Source organism: Ostrinia furnacalis, unplaced genomic scaffold, assembly GCF_004193835.3.
Source record: "Ostrinia furnacalis isolate ACB-3 unplaced genomic scaffold, ASM419383v2 OfSCF1700, whole genome shotgun sequence".
NCBI lineage: Eukaryota > Metazoa > Arthropoda > Insecta > Lepidoptera > Crambidae > Ostrinia > Ostrinia furnacalis.
In genome coordinates this window covers 489,386-517,273 of record NW_021131939.1, presented here as the reverse complement: position 1 = coordinate 517,273, position 27,888 = coordinate 489,386, and the positions used below count along the sequence as shown (strand labels likewise).

General features: G+C 35.8%; 2 protein-coding genes and 1 non-coding gene across 4 annotated transcripts in view; 2 read left to right on the top strand and 1 right to left on the bottom strand.

Annotated features, from left to right (window-relative positions):
* Positions 1-44: 44 nt before the first annotated feature.
* Positions 45-9,224, top strand: LOC114353485 (gustatory and odorant receptor 22). Its single transcript, XM_028305512.1, has 9 exons — positions 45-178; positions 994-1,143; positions 1,579-1,677; positions 2,385-2,557; positions 4,910-5,109; positions 5,665-5,810; positions 6,917-7,113; positions 7,445-7,606; positions 8,794-9,224. The coding sequence occupies exons 1-9, from the start codon at positions 94-96 to the stop codon at positions 8,953-8,955; spliced, it is 1,374 nt and encodes a 457-aa protein (XP_028161313.1). The 5' UTR covers positions 45-93; the 3' UTR covers positions 8,956-9,224.
* A 10,302-nt stretch (positions 9,225-19,526) lies between these two features.
* Positions 19,527-27,888, top strand: part of LOC114353487 (GTP-binding protein rho1) — a 40,845-nt gene continuing 32,483 nt past the window's right edge. For both annotated transcript variants that reach the window (XM_028305516.1, XM_028305515.1), the window contains exon 1: positions 19,527-19,689. In XM_028305516.1, the coding sequence (XP_028161317.1) occupies positions 19,549-19,689 (141 nt within the window). In that variant the 5' untranslated portion in view covers positions 19,527-19,548. The remainder of the gene's footprint in view (positions 19,690-27,888) is intronic.
* TRNAV-GAC (transfer RNA valine (anticodon GAC)) lies at positions 22,207-22,279 on the bottom strand. The gene has a single exon. It is a non-coding gene; the product is annotated as a tRNA-Val (tRNA).

Sequence of the window (27,888 nt, the reverse complement as noted above, 5' to 3'; positions counted from 1 at the left end):
TCATGATTGATTATGTCGCATTTTGCGTCGCGGCTTCCACGACTCCGGTCGTATCCAGCGCTCATCTCTACCGACAATCACAGATAACCAAACATGGACAAGGAACGACAAATGTTCCGTATACACAACACTAATCAGGTTAACGGGAAACAGAAAAACCCTGGCGAAGTAAGGGAAGGTAAATAGAAACAAAAATACCGCGGAGGACTTTATTACGGAAAACTTTTCAGATTACGTCCGCCAAAACTCTTGCTTTTATGTGAAAGATTGCGGCAGTCTTATCTACTTTTCCAATTAAAATTAGCATTTTAAATGCGGCCTATAGCATTTTAGGGTTTATGATTTTGGTGAAAACTTTGTAAATGTTTTAACCACTTCTTGATGTCCAGCTGTTGTACCACTGTACGTCTATTATCAAATAATGTATCGTGCTATAAATGGTAATTGTATAATTAACGGTATACGAGTAAAGATAATTGGAAGTGGGGGATATATTTGTATTTAGCAGTAACAGCATTTTATGATTAGAATGTAATTTTAAAAATTACTAGTACTCTAAGGACTTTTCAGAAAAGCTAAATAGTTGTCAAACGAATCAAAATACATATTTTCTTCGTAACTAAAAATATTTTCCTTGTTTAACTGACATCTTTAAAAGCCTTCATAAAAGTCAGAGGTTTTTTTTATTTCCTATTCTTTTTCCCACTTTAAGGCAAGTAAGATTTGAAAGCTTGCGTACATGTTTTATAATTAGACTTCTTTCGGTTTTGAAAAGTTTCTTCGAAGCATTTCTACATTAATTTGCTACAATTTAACGAGACGAAAATATATTTTAAGCAATACTTAAATACACAATACGTCTGTCAAATTTTAGTAGCAAAGATATTTACACAATGGAAGAGCTATTAACAGTGTCAAATAAGTTTCAAATTAGCAGCTCCTTCTTTTGATGAGGGTAGTTCGAGTAGAAATTGTGAGAATTTCTCATTACAGAATACGATGCGAAAGAAATCTACGGGCCGAAGATCACGGACAGGGATGGCGCACTATTGGATGAGCACGACAGCTTCTACCACACCACTAAGAGTCTCCTAGTACTGTTCCAGATTATGGGGATTATGCCCATCATGAGGGTTCCTAAAGGTACACTTTGCTATAAAGGTTTGCTGTGTAGTTTTTCAAGACTAGAATAGGTTCATTCCTACTCTTACTGTGAATGTCGTAAGAGGCGACTAAGGGTGACACAAGCTTCCCCATATCCGTCTGGCTAGCATGGACTCCCCATAGGGAAGGGAAATCCTCCATTATTGGTAGGTACTATTACTTATTCTGTGATTATGCTCCTGCACTCCTCTCTACTTTACTTTGCGTCATTTGCTGAAAACTAAATGAACTGATGATTACTAAGTAGATGAACAAGACAAGTAAAAATAATTTACAATTAAAATGTCAGAAATGTCAGCAACAGCTTCCCTGTTGGTACATATTCAGTGGTTATTGAGTATTACCAATAGGTGATCTGTCAGCTCATTTACCTGTGTCGTGTGCCGTTGTTAAAGAACTTTAAAATTCTTACAGATGCCCAAACAACCAAAAGAACAACATTCAACTGGATATCCAAGGCAACACTGTGGGCTTACCTGGTGTGGGGACTAGAATGTATTATCGTTGTTAGAGGTATAATGTTATTGTTTGGCTAACTAATTGTTATTTTAGTATTTAACCTATTTCAGTATAGGTCTGGGCCTAACTTATCCAATAAAATAAAATAGGAAAAGAAATCTCAAATTCAACTGTGTAATAAAGCACAAAGTAAAACGCAACCCACAAGTGATTAATACTTATTATAGAAATTAGTCATGTATTAGGTTCATTCGAAAAGTTAAGTTAATTAATGAAGTTCGGAGGAAAACGAAAGGGCCCTTAAACTAAGTACTATCATTTAAAAGCCAGTTATGAGATGTAAGACGATTAATTAAAATTAGTCCGACTAATTCCGTTTTCCAGAACCGCAGGCTCAGGCGTAGTTTAATTTTAGTGGGCGCCATGTGTTCATCCAGATTAGAATCGAGATGATTAATTCATGCGATTTGCTTAAATGTTGGTTTCATTGTATTTTCGTTGATGGTTTTTGAAGAAATAAGTCCTTTTAAGACGCTTTAGTAAGTTGTTTACAAAATAAGTGGCTGCGCACTCGATACGCATAAAATGAATGATTATTTTTAATAAGCGTTATTTTAAAAGGTCTTCTTTTACGTGACCTTCATACCTAAAGGTTGCGCGTAGGCGCTAGATTTGGGCAGCTCTCAACCGGGAAATTTGTAAATAATTGGGGGAGGCCTATGTTCAGCAGCTGAAAACATGATGATGAATTTTCTTTACAGTGGGCAAAGAGCGCTTAGCGAACTTTCAACAGAACACAAACAAGCGTTTCGACGAAGTGATCTACAACATTATCTTCTTGAGTATTCTCATACCGCATTTCTTGCTGCCCGTCGCGTCGTGGCGCCATGGGCCTCAAGTGGCCATATTTAAGAACATGTGGACCCATTATCAGGCGAGTCACCCCTTTTACCGTCTCGTCCTTTTCAATTAATGTGTGTAATTTTAACATTTTTTTATTATTGAGGACAATATCACGTAATGAGCTCATGATTAAGTAAACAAGATAATTAGTTTGTCGACTACTTAGAGAATTATATGCTCCTCTCAATAGCTCAAATTGACTAACTTATTAACACATCCTTTATTTATAGTAAACGTTAAGAGTTATAGTTGTTGATAAAAATGTGTTCAAAAACACTATTTGTGTACCTAGGTATTTTTAAGCATTTCGTAACAGATATACGATTAGATTTTCATGATTTCATACTTTTATAGCTGAAATATTTAAAAATCACCGGCACGCCGATAGTGTTCCCAAACCTGTACAGCCTGACGTGGGGTCTCTGCGTGTTTTCGTGGGGCCTGAGCTTTGCTGTGATCCTCTCACAGCACTACTTGCAAGACGACTTTGAGCTGTGGCACTCGTTTGCGTACTACCACATCATCGCTATGCTGGATGGGTTCTGTTCATTGTGGTAGGTAACTCCCGGTATAGGGTCACAAGGCGTGTTTGCGTCCACTACCCTATACGGGTGATTCGTATCCTCAATAAAAACAGTGGAAAATATGCTGACTACACATCAAAGTTAAATACCGTCTACACGTCAAAGGCACGTCGTATGAGTCGGCGACTTTTGACATTTTGCCTAAAGTCATTGAAGTTGTCGACATGATTCTTTTTAAACAAAGTCGCCGACTGTCGTCGATGATCGATGGCTTATATCGCTCGGTCTCACACTGTAAATAAAACACGACTCATACTGTCAATAGCAAGTGTAACATAATGAGATCGTAAAATATCCTTTTCCAAACTGAAGTAGTAACAATTAACACCGAAATAACCCAAAAGAAAACTACACAGTTCTGAAAAAGTTTCACTTAGCTCTATTTATCTCACACTTACCCTTTTTTCGAGTGTATTCTTTCCACATCAAGAAGCTATTACACTTCGTATTAGACCTTTTTCTCGGAGCCTCTTAACTACTTGCAGGTACATAAATTGTAACGCGTTCGGGACGGCGTCCCGTGGTCTAGCCATGAACCTTCATAAAGCACTGGAGGCAGAACATCCGGCATTGAAGCTGGCTCAGTACCGCCATTTGTGGGTCGATCTGTCCCACATGATGCAGCAGTTAGGTAAGTGACGAAAAAGGGACGAGAGTGATTGCCTTTTNTTCGCTGTTTTCGTAGGCAAAAATCCAATTTGAACGAGATTTTGTCAATAGACATTCCGTAAAAACGTATGATAATTACGATGATATAAGTCAAAAGAAGCTATAACAATAAATTATATGACTAAAATCATTTCGAAATCTGCCAAATTCTCGATTTCTGCATGAAAAATGTGACAACGCTCTTAATGAAAGAGTTATTTTGTCGACTATTATCAGGCCTGTTCATCTCCGCGAGTTTGCATCGAAAACAAAACACGCGCGACTTCACCTCCTGAGATCACTAATCGACAGGACAATCACGAGCGAGCTTTGACGCACGAACGTACCTACTACCCGTTCGCGCTAAGTTTGCCGGTCCGTGGAATGCGCGTCCTCTAACCGCGAATAAACGCAAATAATTAGTTATTTAACGCAATTGAGTGTTTTATTTTACGCAAATACACAATTTTATCAATATTAATAAATAAAAAATATTTTCAATATTAGTTTGCTAAAGTTATAGACGCTTTCCTTCGAGTGACGTCATATCGCCAGCGGCAAACTTATCGCGAACGGATAGTATATTCTTCACCCATTTGCATTGTAAAGACAATAAACTATGTATGTAAAAACGGTGGTGTAATTAATACTGTGTAGTATTTTAATTACCTGAATAAAAATAGAAACACAAAATATAATAATAATTCATTCTTAATCATGTATTTCCTCCACCATTTTCCACAGTTTGGCACCTCACGTCACACATCATTTTGCCGAAGTCAGCCCTATGGCTTCGGCGCAGTACCTACCGATCACTGACGTTTGTCAACAAAATTATGCTCGACTCTTGAGACAAGCTAAATTACACCATATTGTTTACGACATTGAACATATTTTTTTTAAATACCTTTGCGAAGAAAACCTTCTGTACGTAGTACTTTTTATTATTCTGTGACTATATCGTGAAACATTTGCTCCTCTCGGTCACATGCATGAGTAATTAATTAATTAATGAATTAACTAAATAAATTGTGTATGCTTATTACCGCAGCCTGTACATAGCAAACGATAGGAGTTATAGTTGTTATAGTGTATTTTTAAGAATTTTGTAAGTGATACGATTTGAATTTCACGATTTCATATTTTTTCAGTTGAAATACCTAAAAATCACAGGCACGCCGATAGTGTTCCCAAACCTATACAGCCTGACATGGGGTCTCTGTGTGTTTTCGTGGGGCCTGAGCTTTGCTGTGATCCTCTCACAGCATTACTTGCAAGATGACTTTGAGCTGTGGCACTCGTTTGCATACTACCACATCATCGCTATGCTGGACGGGTTCTGTTCATTGTGGTAGGTAACTCCCGATATAGGTTCCGTCCACCGTCCCATACTGATAATTTTTTGAAAACAGTGGAAAATACTCTAGATATTGTATATCTACATAGAAGGCTTTTGGTTTTGTTAGAGTGTTCGGTAAGTATAGTTTTTTTAAAGAATGATCCGTCGTTTATACGCGTATAAGTGCTGAAACAGAAAATTACACAACTTGACCCTGTACTTGACTTAAGACAAGACACTTTAAAGGGTCTTAACGAAATAGTTACCTTTTTGAATCTTAATACAAATGATCGATATAATGTGTCTACCTCACACCGTCACACTGTATCTAACTACGAGTCAAATACATAATCAATACAAGTGACTGTAACTCTGTAAGATCGAAAACATCCTTTTCCAAACTGAAGTAGTAACAATTAACACCGAAATAACCCAAAAGAAAGCCTCTGAAAACTTTCACTTAGCTCTATTTATCACTTACCCTTTTTTCCAGTATATTCTTTCTACATCAAGAAGCTATTACACTTCGTATTAGACCTTTTTCTCGGAGCCTCTTAACTATTGCAGGTACATAAATTGTAACGCGTTCGGGACGGCGTCCCGTGGTCTGGCCATGAACCTTCATAAAGCACTGGAGGCAGAACATCCGGCATTGAAGCTGGCTCAGTACCGCCATTTGTGGGTCGATCTGTCCCATATGATGCAGCAGTTAGGTAAGTGACGAAAAAGGGACGGAAAAGTGATTGCTTTTTGGTGAGAAAATATTTGTAAAATGGAAGTATTTATTACAATTGCGTAGAATAGATGCTCTTACCCGACGATAACTGTTTTTTTAAGTTGTTCAAATTCACGATCATAAACATCGCATACAATATTCTGTATGTGTACCTGCTCACTATACATATTGTAATAAGGTTCATAGATTACAAAAAAATGTACTGAAAATGACTTAGGTATATGCAAAAAGTTTGTGTTATTATTATATCTTGGTAGCCAAATATATTTATTCAAACCCATATTAATTAACCTGTATCGATATAGCTAGACCGCTTACAATCATAATATCTTAGTTACAGAATTGCTTGAATTCTTAATCGATGTTCAAAACTTCATTCAAACCTATTGAAATTCAATCCACCTCTAGTTTAATCATGCATCGTGTGTTAAATCAGCATTAGCTAGTCCTTCAGTTGCATGCACTAAGATAATAAAGATTACCCAGTAGTTCCGACACCGCGCAAATCGCCACCTATATATTATTATCGTGGCAGGTGCTTCCAATGGCCCAGTGTTTTGTTTTAACGAAACGTTTTATGGCCACGATACAAGATATCAAAGCAGTAAACAATATTTTGGAGGCACGTTTTTGTTCTGTACTAGCGGAACAAAAACGGTGTCACATTTTTTATTGACTGTAAAAATAGGCATTAATCATTATCAGGAGGCCATATTAAGCTTTCACAAGATTCTGCCTACATTTTTTGCAACAAAGCATAACTATGGCTACAACAAATTCACTTTCTTATCTTTTAAACTACGCATTGAATTGCAATGCGGTTGTCAGCAGTAGATGAGTGATTCAAGAGAAAAACACTCATGTGACGCCGGGTGCGTCGCTAGTGTAACAAATAAATATTTTAATTCATAGCTCTTCTTGATAATCTATTGCTGATGATATTTACTTACCTGGACCAGAAATATTTTTTACTTGAAAGTCTACAGGCTCAGATACGATCACAAAACATACGATCGTGGGATCGAGTTCCAACAGAGGTGGTTGTTTTTATCAAATAATACACATGAATCTCATACATTTCAGGTAGAGCTTACTCCAACATGTACGGAATATATTGCATGGTCATCTTCTTCACCACTACCATATCTCTCTATGGGGCTTTATCAGAGATATTGGATTCAGGTCTCAGTTACAAAGAGATGGGGTTGTTCGTCATAGTTGGGTACTGCATGACCCTGCTCTATATTATATGCAATGAGGCATACCACGCTACTAGAAAGGTCAGTCAGTATGATACTCGTAGTAATATATTATGGAACGGAAAAAGCAATTTTTCAAACTGAACTTGACTTTTACTTGTTTAATATTGTTTACCAAAGAAATACCTTTACACAGAACTCTCACTTGATATGACTACGAGTACAGTCTTTTAGCTAGCCGATAATTTGGTCGGCTTCTAATAATTCCTATTACAAATTATTTGTAACTACATGTATATTATTTTTTACAAACAGCCTAACCAAACTATCGGCCGCTAAAATTCCGTAGCGGTTCTCTCTAATATTAAAATTACGATATAATAGATTTTGAACGTTACATCCATGTTTTTAGGTCGGATTTGAATTCCAAGTGCGTCTTCTGAACGTGAACCTCACCACCATAGACCGCAGCACCCAACGGGAGGTGCAAATGTTCCTGGTGGCCATCGCGAAGAACCCCCCAATCATGAACCTGGACGGCTTCACCAATATTAACAGGGAGCTGTTTGCTGCTGTAAGTTAATTAATATTTTTTACCCAATTTTCACTTACCAGTTACGCCACGATAGCCGAACGGTGAAGATTTCAGTTTGGCTGACTCGTGATCCGAGGAACGCGGGTTTTAAGCGGAATATTTTTGTGGTGAACCCACTCGTAACGTAAGCATATTTATCTTACTACGAGGGGTTATGTAAATTGTTTAAAATAAATTGCTAATTATGTTTGTTAAAAGATATCGAATTTCCAAGTAGTCATTGCTAAAACCTATTAAATCTAGTTTTTAAAGCAATTCAAACCACATCTGCCTACTATAGCTTCATAACAAACCATCATCCAAATGGCGGTGATTAAGCTGCTGTACACGATTTGCACATCTGGTTTTCATGATGATAAATTAGTTTTTTTTTTCACATTTCATACTTTTAAGTACATTAAGGCTGGGTTGCATCATCTTACTTTAACTTTAATAAACGTCATAAATCGGTCTAACTCCATACAAAAAACACCGGTTATGTGGCTTTTTGTGCCACAGTAAGTAAATATCACAGGTAACATATTATTTTCCAACCTGTAATTAATGATTTTCATAATCTCTACTTAGAACTTACAAAGTTGTTGAGGCAGACATTTCGCGTTCGATTACCGGAGTTTCCAAACTGTGTAGGCGTGGTAGGTTCTATTGTTATAAGTTATTAGTAACAAATAATGTAATTTGAAACTTTATTATCGTAGGAGATTTACTAGGTAATAGCCAACATATTAATGGAGTGCTTAAACTTTTGGCCCAGTGTATTTACCTAGTACCTTGTTAGTAATTTGTTTAATAGTTGGTCCACAAAATTCTGTTAAATTAATTTAGTATTAACTTACAAAAATGAACCATAAAATAACTTATAAAATTGGAACAAGGCTAAAATAAAATAAAAAACAAGTTAAATACATAGTTCAAGTTTAGCAAATAAAACAGTAATGTAGACTTTTGGAAATAACCCATACTTCGGGTTTAAATTCGCCATAAAAGCATTACTCCCTACATTTAACCACCCTGTATAATTCTCTTTCTTTTTGTAGTTTATTATAAGACGAGTTTTAAAAATTTCATACACGTTTTTGAACAAACTGTATCCTTCAACAGTTTTTCTTCTTGTAGTTTGTTGGAAAACATTTACTTATATTTTAACGAACTTTCTTATTTTCCAGAACATTTCCTTCATGTCAACGTATCTTATCGTGTTGATGCAGTTCAAGCTAACACTACTACGACAGAGCGCGAGGAAGGCCGTCAAGACCATCGTGAGAGCCGTCGTGAACGCTACGAATGACGCCCCCGATGATGACGTAGATGACGATGATGATGAATGAACAAGTTAAATAATATTTTGATAGCTGCTCCGTGACGAGAGAAAATACTCGTAGCATTCGTGAAAGATTCAATTTCGCAATCGTTTTCGGAGAGAAGTAGCTACGAACAAAAAAATCTAAGGCTGAGTTGCACCACCTAACTTTAACGGTAACTATGACGATAATCGGTGCTTTTTGTATGGAGTTTGACAGCTTTTTGACGTTTGTCAAAGTTAAAGTAAGATGGTGCAACTCACCCTTAGTTGATCGATTTGGGGACTTAAAATACTTGTCTAGGCCCAGCTAGTACTTAAAATATTTGTCAGTTATTTGTGAGATCTTTGTAGTTTTTAGCAACAACATATTTTACGAAAGACGTTCAAAACTAGATTCAAACTGTGTATTGTGATTATATTTATCTAATTTCAAACTGTAAGATAATCCTTTTATTAAATTGAATCGAGTTTGACATACTTTCGTTTCATCATCATTTACTATGTAGTTTAATCCCTTTTAATAAAATTGTTTCAAACAGTAAACCTCTTTAGTAATACCTTCTCACAGCTCTTTAGGTCCAAACTGGAGCTAAATCCTACAGACTTGTAACATCCAGGTACAAAGTTCATCCCTTAACAAAACTTTTCAGTTTATGCTACACTTGGGGAAACAATATAGTGTAAGTGGCCCCGCTTCATAAACTGCGTCACAATGTTGCAGCAGTTGAGGGATCCTTTGTCGAAGTAAGCCAATCGTAAACAGGTGGGATGGGATGGATTCTTTGAAGTTTAGGCACTGTTTAATGCAGAGCGTCTAAAGGTGTAAAATGAAAGTTTATTAAGTGCTTTGTTGCGAACAAATACTGATTCATCCCAGAATTATTAATTCGTGTACTCAGAGAATTAGTCAAAAATAATTTTGATGTAGACTGTCACAGGGACATAGAAAATGTGAACCCGTTAACTTTTTAATAAACCCTCATTTTCCAGGGAGACACTACCTGAACTGTATCTATTTTTAAAAAAAGCCAAGCCAAGCCAAGTTACAAAGTTGTGGAAATACTGTCGTAACAACCAGTCTTAAGTTTTTTAGGGAAAATCGTCTGTAAAAGTTGCCATTATGATGCCAATTTGCTGATTTTATTTACTCGTTCTATTCATTAGGGCGAAAGTAAACATTTTCGAATCAAAGTAGCTGATTTTCCATATCCATCTGAGGTGCCATGTTTTATATTTTTAAGGTTAGTGGAACCTTAGGTTTATTATAGCTTAGAAGCCCTGGATTTCCGGTCCGCGGTATCTACTCGTGATTTTCCAGCTTTAAACCAGACAGCTATTGAAAATTGCTGTTTCAATTATTCATTACTAAACATTTTCCAAACGAAAATTACAAGATTTTTCCTTATCTACGTCGCTCGCAGTTTTCTAGTTTTTTTTTAAAGATTTTTAGGTTTATTGTAGCTCAGAATCCCTGGATTTCCAGTCCGGTATCAACTCGTTTTCCAGCTGTAATACCGGTTTACTGTCGTCCCGGTCGCCGACCGCGCCCGTGGGACGTCCCATATGATAGAGATTGGATTGGGATCGAGTGGACCTGGATCAAATGCTTGGATCCGAATGATTGCTCGTTATACCTTTTAAGTTGCTGCGGGGTTTAACGGTTAATTTCGTTTTGTTTAAAGATGGAACAATTTTTTAATGTTACAAATGTGCTTTTTGGATGATGCTGTAAGAAATTAGGGTGTATCAACTTTTTTAGACAAGGTAGGTATTTGCTAAAAATCACACCATTAAACTAGGGGTGCGCACCGGCTTAATCAATTTATTGAAGAGTGTTTTGTTTGGATAATATATTTCTTTATCCACAACGAAGAGGCTGTCTCTCTTCTGATGGTAAGTGATCAGTCTCCAACACATTGCACCTGGTCAAAGTAATAAGATGCACCACAGTTTTGTTGGCTTGATATATTTTCGTCCATACCAAAGTACCTAAATCTGATGCCGTAAATAACTGCTTACTAATACAAATATCGTATTAATAGCGTAAAAGCTAAGTTTCTAAGTTAATTTACAATTCAATAATCCCCGGTATTTGAAAATTGACTTATCCATTCGTATTTATATTTAGTAATCTGACTTGATACGCACATCGATTTATGCAAATGAATTAACCACTATCGAGGGCAATCAGAATAATTAGAAACTATATTAATTGACATCTATAACGCCAGATAATTTTCTATGGAGAGTGAACATGGTAATGGAGTCTTATGTTGTTTCTCTCACCAACTGGTCCCACCGTCAATTTCCATAAAATGATCTAGGGGCTTATTAAAAAAAGTTAAACGGGCGTTAATCACTTCTTTAAATTTACATTTTTGTTATAGCAACACTACTTATTGTTTAAAACAAATTCAAGTAGGTACAGTAGGGAAAACATCACTGAAAAATGTTTCCTTTACAACCTTATTTACCTACAGGACTCAAAACATCCCACAATATCCCACTGTCGAATCTAAGCATGTATATTATTAAATACTATAACAAAGTTTTTAACAGTTTCACGATTAAAATAATAGGTCAACCAATATTCTAACCAAAACAATACCAATCCAGACTTCAGACCTAAAAAAATCTAGCACACAGCATAAATTCGTTAACCTAAATTTGATTTGCCTCTCAACATTTCAAAGTCCGATTGCATGAAAAATTCAACTGTCCATGAAATATTGAACGAAGGGTACCTATTAATTGCTGCTGCCCTATTTTTTTAGAATTTATCTTTCTTTTTTTGAAAGGAATAGAATGATCTTTATTTGACATAAAACAAAAAATAAATCGTTATTTTATTCCGTATTTATTTGATTTTCACGCCTCGTACCTAACGAGGCGTGAAAATACGTCTTCGATGTTCGCGTGGAATGTAAAACCTTAACCCCCTTATCGATAAAAGTTACACTCTAGTTGAACTCTGGCTTATATTTTTAATTCCAGAGTTCACCCTAGGTGTAACTTTTTATTAATAAGGGGGTAAAAGTAAATTATGGCCTAAGCCTGATTTCTGTCTTTCTAAATGTGATGTAGATATTTGAAAAATATTTAATTTGTAGTGAAATTAAGTTATTTTTAATTTGATAATTTAATGTGATGTGCCTTATTTCCTTCGCAAACTGCATTACATATTTTTTGACAATATTCAATCACAGTGATTCCAGTTTAAAAACACCAATACATTAAGTAACATGTCTAATAAAACGCAGCACATACATATAACGATGATCGGTTGAATCGAACCGACTTACGAGACCAATTTATCACACAGTCTACCTATCACCTAGTCCATAAGAAGCTTATTCGATGCAGAAAACTAGCAATTTCCGAGTCAATAAAATGTTCTAGTCACGTCACTAATCCTCGGGCTTCTCGTTTGCAACTATGTGAAGTGAGTTAAGCGTACCCCTATTTTCCTACATCGACCACAAAGTTGCTACGCAATACTGAACCTTATACCTTCGGCCCTAAGAGATTAACGCTATATCCGTCATAGGGGCCGTATATCCGCACTGCGGTAGGAATCTCAAGTTTCGTCAAAGAGTTGGACGAAAAGAAAAACATTTTAGTAAAGTTTTACGATGTTTGTAAACAATTGTGGTTTATTGTAAAAGCCGGTAAAGTTAGCTTATTTGTTTACAGCTTGAACTTGTAAATGAAGAGCGATGTATAATTAATTTGCTGAACTTTTCAGAAATTATACGTTTACTTTTTTATCTTTCGTGAATGAATTTGTGAATGAAATAGTTAACATTGAGCGTTTTACTTTTCGTTTTCTTTTTCATTCAGNTATTTCGTCCATTGAAATGAAATTGAAATGCGACTGATGCTATTCTTAAACTCTCTCAGCGAATTTTCGTGATCCCAATACATCACATTTTGAGAATATAAATTAAAAATCATGCTATTCTGGTAACTTTTTCAATATTTTAATCATTAATCCAAAAACTTGATTTTTTATTAATCTGAAAAAATAAAATTGTTGTGCAAAAGTGTGCAAACTGAAACTGGTATATTTAAATACTAGAGGGTTACAGCTACAATATGTATAAATTCCAGACTGGGGTCAAGTGGGGGCATACAACTTCTAGTCTTCCAAACATAAATTTTTAGAAAAATATAAAGGTCAACATTTCGCCATACTTTTTAAAACTATGTATTATTTTATTAACTGTACCTTATTGTACAGAAAATAAAAAGTACTTACCCTTATCTTCAAAATCCATCACACAAATATTTGGTCACCATAGTAAAAAATAATGTCAGGTGTTGTCGAAAGTCGAGCAAACTTAGGAATTAAAAATTACACTATCCTCATATCCTCACTTACCATGTTAATTACTCACGACTAGGTAATTAACAAAGTAAAAAATTGTGGAATCCTTAATGTCTGGGATGTTGTTTATCGTTTTTTATAAACGATAATCAGAAATTCAACAATGACTTTTGTCCAGCTAGCTTGTTCTACACGAATCACAGTGCAGCGGTTGCCTTTTTAATAAAATTATAAAATTACAACTTAACAATTCTTAAAATGTTATTTTTGATGTATGTGTTGTGTGTGTGTATGTGAGTGTGTGTGTGTGTGTGTGTGTGTGTGTGTGTGTGTGTGTGTGCGCGCGTGTGCGTGTGTTAATATACGAGTATTTAATTAATTAAACTTAGCTAGTATATTTTAGTAGCAATTCTGTTTCTTCATAGCTGATTGTATTAAGCCATTCAGTTACTTTCTTTTTACATTCATAGTAATGTAGGAAGTAAATATCTAGTATTTTATTGATATTGTTATATGTGTGAGTAGATTGTTTATTGAATTGGTTTGCCGCGAAAGATGTTTTGCATTTACATATTGGAGCTATCTTATCTTTTCTTCTTTTACTTAGGATTTTACTATCAAAATTTAGAGTTTTGTGGACTTTTAAGATAATCAGTAAAATATACAGTTTTCGGACAGATAATAAATGACTACAATCGTAAAGCATGTGTGTTGGATATCTACGTGGCTTAAATTCCATAACCTTCAGTAGTGAGCGTTGAGCTCGTTCGATTTCAAGGAATTTCGTTTTGCCAGCGCCACCCCATATCGTGATACAATAACTCAAAACCGACTGGACCAGTGCTATATACAGGGTGTTACTTTGCATTCTTGCCATATTTACAGAGGTAACTATATTACTGATACTGAACACAAATCCGTTAAAAAATAATGCCCGAAAATTTTGATTTTTAATTTTNTATATATATCTTTTTTAATAAGTCTTTATTGGCAATATGTCGTAGTGTTATAAAAACCCAAATCAATTTCCTTATTTTATTACTCACAAATTCAATCTGTGAATGCCAAGACAATCTCTGGTCCAAATAGATACCTAAATATTTAGTTTTGTTCACTTTACTAATAAAAGGGCAGTTACAATCTGTTTTGCAGAGTGAAACATTGTCATTCAAGTGCAATTGAATACTGTAGTCTGGTTGGGATCGATTGTATATGGAATAGCACATGAAATTAGTTTTTGATGTATTTAATGTCAGCAGATTAGCTCTAAGCCATCCAGCCACTTTCGAAAGACCTACTTCGGCTTTGTCTTTAACGCCCTCCCATGTTGTATCCGAAAACACAATTGCAGTGTCATCTGCGTATGCAATTATTTTGGCATCACCAAGTTTTAGATGGCATAAACTATTAATATAAATTAGGAACAGAGTAGGTCCCAGGACACTTCCTTGAGGAACACCAAAGGAGATAGATGCATCATTACTTATATTATTACCAATTTTGACTCTTTGTGTTCGATCACTTAAATAACTTGTAAATAACTGCAGTGCGGTGTCTCTAATACCTATTTCTTCCAGTTTGCGCACAAGAGTGGGAATGGATACTGTGTCAAACGCTTTTTGAAGATCTAAAAATACAGCCAGACATTTTCTACTAGAATCCAATTTATCAACTATATAGGAAGTAAGGTCTAATATAGCATCATCAGTGGATCTTCCATGTCGAAAACCATATTGAGAATTAGAAAGGATTTTGTATTTTTCAAGAAAGTTAACCAGTCTGTTATTTAAAAGCTTTTCTAATATTTTTGAGATTGATGGCAAGACAGAGATTGGTCTATAGTTACCGACCAATTCTACATTTCCACTCTTGTACACTGGAGTTATTATTGATTTTTTCAAATTAAGTGGGAAAGTTCCTTTCCTAAAGCAGAGGTTGGTTAAGTGACAAATAATGGGAACTAGTTCATTTTTGGCAAGTTTTATGAAACTCGATGGAATATTATCCCATCCAGGCGCTGAGCTCGACTTTAAGCTTATTATCACTTCGTTTACTTCGGGTGGGTCTGTATCTAAGAGAACAAAAGAGTTCGGTTGTATATTTTGCTCCTTAAATTTGTGTTTTACCGAACTTGTATTTAAACTCTGAGAAATGTCTTCAGCAAGCTTTTTACCTATATTTGCAAAATATTCATTTGCTAAGTTAACCGATTCCAAGGGGGAAGTCATTACATTTAAAAGTTTAGAATTATCAGATTTAGATGCTCTACCAGCAATAGAATTTATATTTTTCCATAGTGCTTTAGGATTTCCGTACGATTTTACCAGAATTTCTTTTTCATAGTTTCTTTTTAAACTTTTTCTTAAATTGCAGCAAAAATTTCTATACCGTTTGTATGTGAGTTTTAATGTTTCATTAAATGGATCACGTTGCAACATTTTTTGAAGTTTATTTCTATTTTGTATACATCTTAACATGCCGGTAGTAATCCATGGTTTTATAACACGTTTGCATTTAGGAACTTTTATTGTAGTTGTGCTTTCTTGGATAGAATCAGAAATTTTGGTTAATAGAAGCTCAGTTACAATGTTAGGATCGTCTTGTAACAGTAGATCTGGTAGGTTTTTATCGTTAAGTTTAGCTAAAGCTTTATCGTAATCGACAACAGATTTTATTTTACTATTTATTTTATTTAGGGTTTCGTTAAAACTTAGGCTCAAAAGTATTAATGCATGATCAGTAATAGAAGTGTTTAGTATAGCAATATTTGCTGATAGTTTGCTTCTATCTAATTTTAGCATAAAATGGTCAAGACAGTTGAGTTTTCTAGTTGGGAGTGTATGTCCTGGTAATAGACCATGCTCAGCCAACATATCTAAATATTGACATTTATTATTTTCTTCATAATAGTTTTTACATTCATCTGAAATTATATTTATATTGATATCTCCGGTTAATACAATATTTTTGAATTTTTTTTAATGTATCTAAATGCAAATTAAGTGAATTAATAAACTGATCAGCTTTGACGTTTGACGGTGAACGGTATATGCCCAAAATTGCTGTATTGTTTGTGTCAATTTGGATACAAGATGCTTGCTGCAGCATTATTTCCCTAACGTTGGTGACAGTAATATTTGTCTTTATGTATACAATAACGCCGTCATTTTGAGTAATGTGATTGCTAGTTGAATATGACTTGTAATTAATAAGCGACGGGATGGGTTTCCTGGTGTCGATTCTACATTCGCTTAAAATTATTATATCTGGACTAAATTTAAGTAAGCTAAGTGTAACCTCCAAATCGTCAATGTTACAATATATGCTTCTAATATTTTGGCATACTATCGTAAGGTTGCGTTGAGTAACAGTTATGTGTTGGGATAGGTCCTGGATATCGCAGTTAACTGCTTTTGCTATCAGAAGCTCGTCTATTAAGTTCTGGATTTCCAGACAGCTAGCCATTTTTGCAGCAATATGAACTGAAGATGTTATTTAAACAGTTATAGAATACGCAGTTTCTAAGAATTTCTAGATAAATACAGATATGATAGGGTAGGCATATGTTAGACATTTTGTTTGCTAATTTTAGTGTGATATATTTAGTGTGTATGGGAAGTGTATTTGTATTTTTGAGAAGTGAAATATGTATGAGTGATGATATGAAAATAGAAAGCAATTTATGTAAAAAACAAAAATAAAAGAGTCTACAATATGGCAGAGAATCAAAAGATATTAACTCTAAGAGTACAGATAGTCAGTCATATACCTTGCATTAGGTTTTGTACTTGTTCCTCACTGCGAATATTTATTATAGGTGAGTTCTCTTCCTTCCTAACATATACTTTGCCATATGCTGTCCAGCAGAACTTGTATTTCTTGGATTTCGAGAGATCCCGGGCCAAAAAGTGCAGTCGTGATCCTTTGGCTGTAAGATGCTCGGAGACAAAGATAGGTGTGTATGTTGTTTATTTTGCGTAAGAAATTCTTTATCTTCACTGGACTCATCTTGGCCGAGATATTTATGCTGAAACGACTGGAAGTAACTAAAGATTCGCCGCGGGGTTTATTATTGTGGATACTAGTTTGGGATCGCGGCTTCCCCCGGTATTTTACAGTCTTTAATGTCGAGCTATCATTCGCTCTTAAAATCTAAGGTCAGGTACTTTTTCTGAAACACTTCTTTAAACTTAAATGAAATAGTTAATAAAATAGCTGGCTAAACTTTTAAAACTTATAAAACCTAGGTACATAATAAAAATAAATCTTTGCAAAAGCAAATAAAAAGCTTCACTGGCAAGATCAGCAATCCTTTCCTGACTATAAATAACTCCTGAAGCAGCGGATGGTTAATCCTCAAAATTACAGCATTGCAAAATGTTTTAAGAAAAAATACTCGCTATCATCACTTCTCAGCTATTCGATTTTTACTAATTTTCTCTGCCTTAGCAGTTTATAAGCCAAAGACAGTTTAATATTAATTTCCAGTCGTTTTAGTGACTACTTAATTAAGACCTTTTAAGAATTCACCTTAGTTCTTATAATGAAAACATACGTCCGATATAACAAAAAAGCACCCGAAAGAAAAGTTTTAAAATTGTACACTCAAAGAAGAAAAAAAAATTCTCTACAAACAGCTTTATATCAGATAGTTAATAATTCAAATAACATTGTTTGTTTCCTTTAATAAAGGAAAATAAAAATTAATATAACTTGTCAGAAGTGTCTCTTTTTCCCTTTATTGTTTCCATTAATAAATTATCATAATACTTTATTAAATAAAGGTTCACTTTAGATCTTTCTTACACGTGCCGTATAAATCAATGGTAGAGTCAATGCTACCCACTCTGTTATTCGGCCGTAAAATTATTTTGGAATCACGGATAGACCAAGCGCGTGTAGATTTACGCGAATCCAACCCATTCAGGGTCCCGTAGCGTTCATTTAACGAGCTTTCCCTCTGAGTGGCGACCAGATACGACACTATTCTTAGCCATATAACAACACTAGGTAGTTACATTATAAGACTACATTATAAGACGCGACATTATGCAACCCCACGCTACACCACGCGACAATACATTACCGTTGCATTGGTTTGATTGCGTTCAGGCTTACCACATTGAAGTAATATAGCTTACCATGAGTTTAAGTTATGTGTGCTCGCTAACATGTGCGTCAAAAGTGGCGCTAGTGGCGCTGTAAAATCTATGCAAGCAGCAGAGTACCTACTTATTATTATTCTGTGGCAGCAGCAAAAAGGGTAACCCAGCTTTTAGACTTTGTATTTTATAACTGGGTTTTAGTTTGTGCATTGTGTAAGTTACTAGGAGTAATTTTAAATGCAAAGTCCCGAAAAATATAATTTAGTTTCAGGTACATACTCGTACTACGAAATCACTATGATTTATAATTAAGTAACTTGACGTCACGTATTAAATAATAAAACAAGTTTTTTATACCCTAAATTATAAACATTTTCACGACGGAACCTCACCTAATATTTCTCCCCTTTTTACAGTCCTGAAAGTCTTTGTTTTTGCTGCAGAGCCCTCCTGGTTTTATTGAGCACGCATTAAGTAATCTGGAGGATATTCCTGAAGCAATTCCTCTGAGTGAAGCACCCACGTTTGTTTTTTGGGGAGATCTTTGCCGAATGCTGATGGACGCAAAACTTTTTTGGCCATTACGAATTTGATTCAATATAAAGTATTTGTGCTTCATTAAAACGTTATACAATGGTTTAGTGATCAATTTAGATGTATAGTATAAAATATTATCCTGTAATTAATTCTTCGCTGGGTCAATGAAATTGAAAAATTGAAAAGTTTCAACTGTCTGAAATAGCAATTATAAAACAAACGGATCCAGTATTAGGAGTTGGTATAAAAACGTTTTAGTTTCAAATTCCGTTTATTTACGTTCTTATATGAAAACGCTCAATTTATTGTAAGTCATCAAGTCTTATACTAACTACATCAGAAAAGTTACTTCTGTCTTTATTCCTTTGCCTTGCAACTAACAAAAAATAACAATTATTCACAAACTAACCAGCACAGAAGCGACACGTGTCCATTCTCATCTGCAACTCCAGAAGAGTTGCCAATGCTCTCACTTTATTCCTTTGCGTCACAACTCATAAAAACAATTTTACTGTCCACAGACTAACTAGCATTAAGCGACAATATACCTCTTTTCATCTGTCGTCAACTTTTCTGTCTATTCATTTGCCTCCCAACTTATTAAAAAAAATTTTTTTTTGTCCACAGACTAACCAGCATAGAAGCGACAATGTGGTCGGGCAAGAAGTGTTCCGACAGCGCGGCGGGTACGCCGACGGCAGAGGAGGAGGTCAAGGTGGTGCTGGTTGGCGACACGCAGTGCGGCAAGACCTCGCTGGTCCAGAGATTCGTGTCTGACACTTTTATTGAGGTATGTCCACATTTTTCAACACTCGGCCTCGTCGGCACGCGCACCAACGATCGACAAACGGCTAGAGTACCCTCTGTACTCGCCACTATGCCCGATGAAGCTGGAAAAGCTCGAAAAGCTACCAGCGCGTGTATCTTCATTTTTTTTAAATTCCTAGTTGCTTCTTTAAATAAAGAATCATGTTGTTGTCTAATATGGCCCATTTTACATACGCGCATAAACTAAGAAGTGTTTGCAATACTATACTTTATATTCTTCTATATGATATGCTTTATATTCTTCTATATGATATGCTTTATATTCTTCTATATGTATTAGTTATTTTATTTACAAACATATTTATGTATCACGTAAATCAATACAGTACAGCGTGCACCAAGAAACAGAAATAACTCACTCAATGTAACTGAACCAGTAATCCGCTGAAAAACGACATTGACCTCCTATAAATACTAATACTGACCCGCGACCCTGCCCGGTTTATGCTGTGGAAATGGCAGGACATCAGGAAACAATATTAATAAAAGCGTGAACGCAAACAACAGATTTGGGAGTTCACACCCATTCGTACAACTTCCTGAGGGTGTAATAGCAACTTTTATAGCGATAGCTATATTGACTTTGACAGTTGCTATGAAGTTCATTTCATGTCAAAACGGATCCCGTGACTTGCTGGGATAAATCTTGTTCATTAGAAAATTATAAATAACTTGAAAATATCGAACTGCCTAAGGCGGGAATTGAACCCACGCTTTCGCTTGCCAGGCGACTGCTCTTCAAAAGTTCAAACTGAGCTACTTAGACACTGGATGAACCCGTCGAAATTTTCATGTCGAAATACGCTGTTACGGCCAGCGTTTGTTTCATCAATTAATTCCCGTCTTAGGCAGTTCGATTTTTTCAAGTTACCAATTTACAATTTTCAAATTAGTTTGAGATGCAACTCTGAATACCAAAAATTAAATAAATCTTGTTCACTTTTGAATCAGAAAAAATTGAATTGATAATAATTGGAATTCAAAAATCAAATTACTATCCCTCGCACAAACTTGACACCGCTGTTTAATTTTTTTGATATCACATAGACCCAAGCATAAGACTCTACATGTATGTTCAAAAATTGCATTTATTACCACTCCATAAAGCACAGAACTACATTAATACCACAGTCTGCTGTCATCCATACAACAACACTGTATTTTTATGCAGTTTCTATAAAAATACATAATACGACCTCTGCTCTCACGCGTTGAAATAACATCCGGGCTTGCCTTGTCCAAATATTGGTTCAGGACTGGTATCATGGACCTCGGGTCTAATCGCCTTTGGAATTTACGTTATTTATGTAGGCATGTTTGTTTGTGTGTGAAATAAAGGATGTTTCGTTAAACGTTACTAATTGGCCTGACATTTAATTAACAAAATATCTAATTTCCCTGATAATAGAGTCATGTAAACGTTCTTTAATTGATACACTCAACATAATATTGACCATTTAAAACTAAATCTTATTTTAAATTATTTTAAGGTAGTTAATAACCCTCTCTGATGTTTTGCTGTGCCCTTGTCACATGTATATATACCTACCTCTATTTTGTAACACCGCTATAAATTGTAATGTGACATGCAATAAACGTTTTAAATTTGAATTTGAACAATAATTATTTAAATTGATTGTCCACCAAAATATGTTCGTGCTTGAAATTCCTTGGTAAAGTCAGTAATATTTGAGCCATGTCGCCTAGCGTAAAATCTGACACTGGGTTATCGAACAATTAAGTTATAACCCATATAGGTATAAGGACACTCCACTCATTCCATAGATTTCCTAAGAGACGACTTAGAAATATGCGAACATCATGCCTCCCCAACTTGTCTAGGGTGGGGAGTGTAGGCCAAATCCTCAAATATCTTCTGGTAAATATGAAAAGATCGTCCGTCCTCCTGCAGTGGACAAGGCTAGTTTCCTAAAAAAATTTTTTTAGTCCGTCATGTTTAATATCAAAAAATATTGGACACGTATATTTTTATTTGTCAATCTAACAAATAATTACATAGTTATGGTGCGTTGAAGTTCCGCACGACGTCACAACGTGCGGCACTTTTATGCACGCATTGACTCACGGGCCTCTTCTTATGAACTTTGGCGCGCTTTATCTCTTTAAATTTTCACTAGTTTGAAAAAGTGAAAAATATGTGTAGAGTATTTTTTGATAAGTTAACTGACGGACTAATTAAAACTCTTGCTTTTTGACCCAGGAAACATCCCTAAGCAAGTTCCGTAGTAGATCACAGTCATCAATTCACATCGATAATCACATACATCACCCGTCCATTAATCAGCCATTGGACTGCCATACAATAAATCCATCGGGTAATACACAGAGATATTGGTCCCAGTAGTTTTGCGGTTTCGGCTTGACGCACACTGATCATGATGGTATCAAACTTGCTATCTTTTTGGTCAATGATTTTATTGTATGTCTGAAAATTATAAATAACTTGAAAAAATCGAACTGCCTAAGGCGGGAATTGAACCCACGACCTTCCGCTTGTCGGGCGACTGCTCTTCCAACTGAGCTACTTAGACACTGGATGAACCCGTCGAAATTTTCAAGTGTAATACGCTGTTACAGCCAGCGTTTCTTTCATCAATGTTGGTTTATTTCATGTCCTCAAAATGTTTTGCGTCAAGTATCAAGCGATGTCAAAACATGATATCTTATGACGTCATCTTTTTCATAAGTATAAAAAAAACATTACTAGCTTGTACCCGCCCCGTAGGTAAGTTCTTTTGCCCTGTGCCATAAGTTCGAATGCTTCCAAAGACGCCCTGCTTTAAACTCTATTAGTTCAAAACTTTAAAAATGGCTTAAAACCATCACAAAGCATCGTGCCAAAAAATTGACTTATTTTCTCATTCCGCCGAAAACCTTCCTAACTCGCGTCAAAGAAGAAAATTGCACAATTTCCTTGCAAAGGCTTTTAAAAAACGAATCTGTCATTTTGCTCTACAGCGCAGTTTGATCCCGAAGATATTGTTGGCGGCTGCACCTCTTGAGAATGCATCCATGCCAAGTCAATTTCACTTTTAAGGCTGGCTCCATACTTTGGCTCCAATATTGGTCCAACGTGTGGATGTAGAATATAGCTTACGGAATTATTCCCATCGCTGCAACTCCTGTGTAGCCAGGATCTACAGCTTGACCGCCAATAAAAACCCAACCATTGAAGGTTAAGTTTGTCCCGGGAAAAGTTAAACTGTCATTAGACCGGCAGCGAAATTAATCAGAAGAACATAGAAAGAATTCGGATTTAAGGTTCGACTTTCCTCCAATGCAAAGCGGATAAAAATATACACCACGGACAGTAAGCATCAAATAAAAAATAGCTTGTCCCAATGTTGGTGCCAATACTATTTTCTTTTCACACATTGGACAAATGGCGTTAGGATTGGGACCAACGTTTGGACTAACGATATAACGTGTGGAGCCGGCATTATGCATACGTGGCAAGCCAATTTCACTTTTAAGGTTCTGCAGCGCGAACGAAATGTTAAAACTTTTTGAATATCTCGCTTTCGTGCGGGCAGTTCTTTGAATAGACGAACTTTGTAGACGTTAAATTGGCATAATAGTTCCATTCAAATTACCTATATTTGCCGTTATGATACTCTATGGCTAAACTATACGGTGGTAATTACTGCTATTAAACTTAGAACTTAAAACTTGAGCCAACAGCAGGAATGATGATTTATACCAATAAATAATTCACAAAATTTTTGTCTCAACCTCCTTCAACTTCGCGACACATCTGCTCCTCCGCTCGCAACGAACTTTATTTATTGATGTTTATCAATAACTTACTGAGCAATATCTTGGTTCAACACTTGTTCAGTAAGTACAGAGGAAAACACATCAGAGGTTTTATTGCAGAATCACTCTTGTACAACAATAAGCCTAGCGCTTAACTCATTCAGTAACTAAGATATGGGAGCGTTTTTAAGACGTCAAATCTGATGCTCTGTCACGTGATCATGTCATGTTATGTCAATGTCACCCCTCCCGTGCCGTTCCCATACCTCAGGCACTAGACTTTATACGACTAGCGGCCGCCCGCGACTTCGAACGCGTGGATCCCGTTTTACCCCTTTAGGAGTTGAATTTTGCAAAATCCCGTCTTAGTGAGCACCTATGTTCTAAAAAGAACCCCCATGCGAGACTCGAAGCACTTGTAGTTTCAAAGATTTCGTGATGAATGAGTCAGTCAGTCACCTTTCGCTTTTACCTAGATAGGATAGCAGTGTTTTGCTTAATATGCCTTTGTTTGTACCTTAAAGTCCTAGATCGTTTACTAAACTTTTAACACCGATTCCAAAGCTCAAACTACGTACGTTTGCTTCCTCATCGGTAACAGTTTTGTAGTTTGCGCGCTCAGGCGCAAAAATAAACGACTACTTTAGCCCGCGACTCTACGCGCAGTCGTCAAAGTGCCACAATTGGTACTTGGTTGAAACTAAAGCAGTAAAACAACGAAGCTACAACGAAAGTACGTTTACTGGAATGATCATAGCAATGTAGTTAGTAGTTTCAGGTATTTTTCCTTCTTTATTTTTATGCTACTGGAGACCTTTTTGGCTGGCCTTAAAATGACAAAATTTTAAATGAAAATAAATAATGTGTAACAAATCTTTTACAAATTAAAATCATTACGAGTAACAAACTAAGAACATCGTATTCTTTTTCAAAAATCGTGCATCGGTATTTGTTAAATAGAAACTGATATGTAAATTTTAAAACAAACGAAAAGTATACGAGTATTAATCAAACCTAAATGCTAGTTGTAAATTTCTTCCCGGAAAACTCAGTAGGTAGGTAAAAACTCCAAAAAATATTGTGAATAAATTATGTAACTTTTGTGCGATTACACTCCAAGGGTAATTCTCATTTGACTAACATTTTCTTTATTTGTAGAGTCCCCTAAAAAATCACAAGTCGAGTCCATTTTCCCCTAAGTCGTCACGTGTTTATCCAGTAAGTTAATGTAACGCATTCGACTTCGCCCGACCGCGATTTATAACGCCCGCCCAAATTGTCTGCTTAGCCCGGATACCGTGAGTGCCTGTGGCTAGTGTTGCGAATGGGAATGGGCATATCGATAGAAATGTTGTTGTTGTTGTTGATGTTTCAGCCGAAAGACGTCCACTGCTCGGACAAAGGCCTCCTCCAAGGATTTCCATAAAGACCGGTCCAGCGCCGCTCGCATCCAGGCACGATAGAAATGCTCTTTGGTAAGGCAAGCGACGATTGTCGAAAACCACAGCTAGAAAAACGGCGTGAGAAGTCGGCGCTTTGACGATCAAAATTATTTCAGCAGTGAATATGATTAATATGTTTTTAATTCCATGCAAATCGAAGTGTGTGTGAATTTTAAATTATAATTCTTGTTTTGCGTATTTTTCCTTTCGTATGCGGATACCAATTTGAAAATTCTCGAAACGGTTACAAATATAATAGTAACTAAAATTTATTTCAGCTAAATTTTAAGAATAAATTCATAATGAAGATCTAGACTAGGACAGCTTTATCATTGTAGAGTTGTATCAAAAATTCAATTAAGTTTTGTCCATGACCTTATCAGCAGAACCTGAAACCAACACATACGAACATCCCTGACTTGTACGTTCACAAAGTTATAGATACGAGTACAAACGTTGATATTATCGATATCCCACACGTCCCTACCCTAATAAACCAAATCCGATTGTCACGTACCTCTGGATTTTAGCAGAGTTAAGTGGAAACGGTTAATGCTGCACAAACGCCGGTTTATTTTGCCGGTTGTGGACATTGTTGGGATGTGCTATTTTTAACCCTTCAGCAGTCGCTGGTTAATTTGAACTTTATGTTGTAAAGATACGGTTGAAAACTATTGATCTTTTTCCTAAACCCGTTGTAGGTTATCAGGTACTTCTAAAAGAATATGTACTTCAACTAATAGTTCAACTTCGCATAGAAATAAATTTATTTCCTATGATAGAATGTGACTATAGTAGACGCGTTATATATTTTTTCTTTCCCCTTTGCGGAAAACTCACCAAGATAAACACTGTGCCGTCTTACGTTGTAATAGCTGACTTTCTACAAGAATGTATAATCTGGTATAGAATATTAGGCACCCAGGTTGGAACTGATTCAAGTTTTATTATCGCGACAAAAAGTAGCCCTTTTTATAGTCAATTATTTATCTTTCAAATAATTAAGACGAAAATAGTAACAAACAGATTTTACCCATTCAAAGTTACTTTATGAGATTTACTCAGACATTTAATATAAATATGGATGTAGGGTAAATAGGGCTTCAGCTAAGCCTAGGTTAAACCTGGCTGAGTACTTATATGGAAAAATATTTACTTTATTTATTTACAAAATGGTATTTGAATAAATTCCTCCGGATCCCGGGGATTAAACGGGAACGCAATGATTTTAAACGGATTTGCCCTGTTGGGTCAAAGTGCTTAACATATTTTAAATCTACCCACGCTGAACTGATTTTAGTTGTAAAAAATATACCTATGAAAATGTTTACTCGTATTTAATACCCTTAGGCATTCAGTTAACTGGAAAAAGAAAACTCTATACAACTGGAGGAGGGGATTGGGGGAGTGTCCCACATAACCCACTGGTCATCCCCATCGACCAGTAGGTATGCGCAAAGCAAAAAAGGGTTCCAAATATCAATATTAAGAATCACAGTACTTATAAGGGTTCCGTGACTTTACAACTGTAAGGAACCCTAAAAGACTGTTGAATAAAAAATCTATCGTATGTGATTGGACCGAGTCAATTTGTTAGATTGCATTCGCTGTCAGTCATTTGTACCCGTCAGAGCACGGCGAAACACGCGTCGGCCATTGACGGTTGTTTTAACTTCGGTAGATAACAGAGGGTTAATAAATCAAAGAGTCGCACGGAAAATTATGGCGAAAAAAAATTATTTACGCCCGTATTCACAAACGATGCTTGCTTAAGTGAAGCAGCAAATTAAACGCACAGCGTTGAATAGAGCTCTGTGATTGGTGTCACCCTGTGCGTCCACGCGCACTGTGAGACCTCATAGTAATGTTTGTGACCGTATTCACAGTATTTTTCATCAGAGGCGTTAGAGTATTTTTCATCACAGCTCGAAACATGATTGGGAATTTGCGCGTCATGCGATATTTTCTTAGATAATTTGATAAGTAACGAAAACATTTAAATAAGAAGTTTCAGATGTTAGTTGAAGAAATGACTGATTCCAATTCCAAAAGGAGCGAAATAAATTCTACGCACATCTTATGTAAAACTCTAGAAAAATATTTCAGCCATAGAAGTATGAAAACTTTACAGACATTAACTAAATATGAAGCAAAAAAGTAAACTTGTCAAAAAGTTATCTCACAGTCCTAACTCCGGTTTGAGCATTACAAAACTGTAACTGCTACAAAATTTGCTTCTCACATCCTCAACGGTATTCGGAAAGATTTCGCCAGCTCCTAAAGGATTCAAATCGCATCGTGGCTAGTGCCATTACGCCAAAGAGCGTTTTGCGGGAAATATCCGAGTCCGATCATAAACGGCACTGCACTATTGCTATAAACGTTATCTGAGAACTACAACGCTACGATTCAAACTGCTTATTCTTAAAGTTGTAAGAAGAAACAAAATGTAATTATGAAAGAAATAAACAAGAAAATGTCATTTATAATTTACGTAAACAATATGACGTCCTGTATAACGCTTCTTAAGTGGGCTTGATTTGATTAATTAATTATTAGATATTAATGCTAAATATTATCTGCCCGCAGTAGTCTAACTTCGTTGTTGTGTTTTCAGTAATAAAAGTGTCAATCAATAACAAATAATCTTATTTGTCCAATATTTTCATATTTTCATGTCAATTTGTGTTTAAGTTTCTGTGACAGATCAAAATCCAACTAACAAAAGCAGTCTACAAAAACCTGAAAAAATAAACCAACGTCATATTATAACTCCCAGGCGGGTCACAAGCAAGTAGGTTAAACTACATCGCTCCAGGACGTGGCTTGCACAACACACAAGGGATTATACCCGCTCCCCGTGGTACTACACTGAAATAATTCGAAAATCTGATCGTATAGAAACGCAATCCAACGGTATTAGAGCCAGAAATCCTAGGAAA

What these genes read in the sequence shown, in the direction of transcription:
- LOC114353485 (XM_028305512.1), top strand. Translation starts at nt 94, where the DNA reads ATGGACAAGGAACGACAAATGTTCCGTATACACAACACTAATCAGGTT. An exon ending in CCCTGGCGAAGTAAGGGAAG is followed by an intron (nt 179 to 993) that starts GTAAATAGAAAC and finishes TTCTCATTACAG; the next exon opens with AATACGATGCGAAAGAAATC. An exon ending in CATCATGAGGGTTCCTAAAG is followed by an intron (nt 1,144 to 1,578) that starts GTACACTTTGCT and finishes AAATTCTTACAG; the next exon opens with ATGCCCAAACAACCAAAAGA.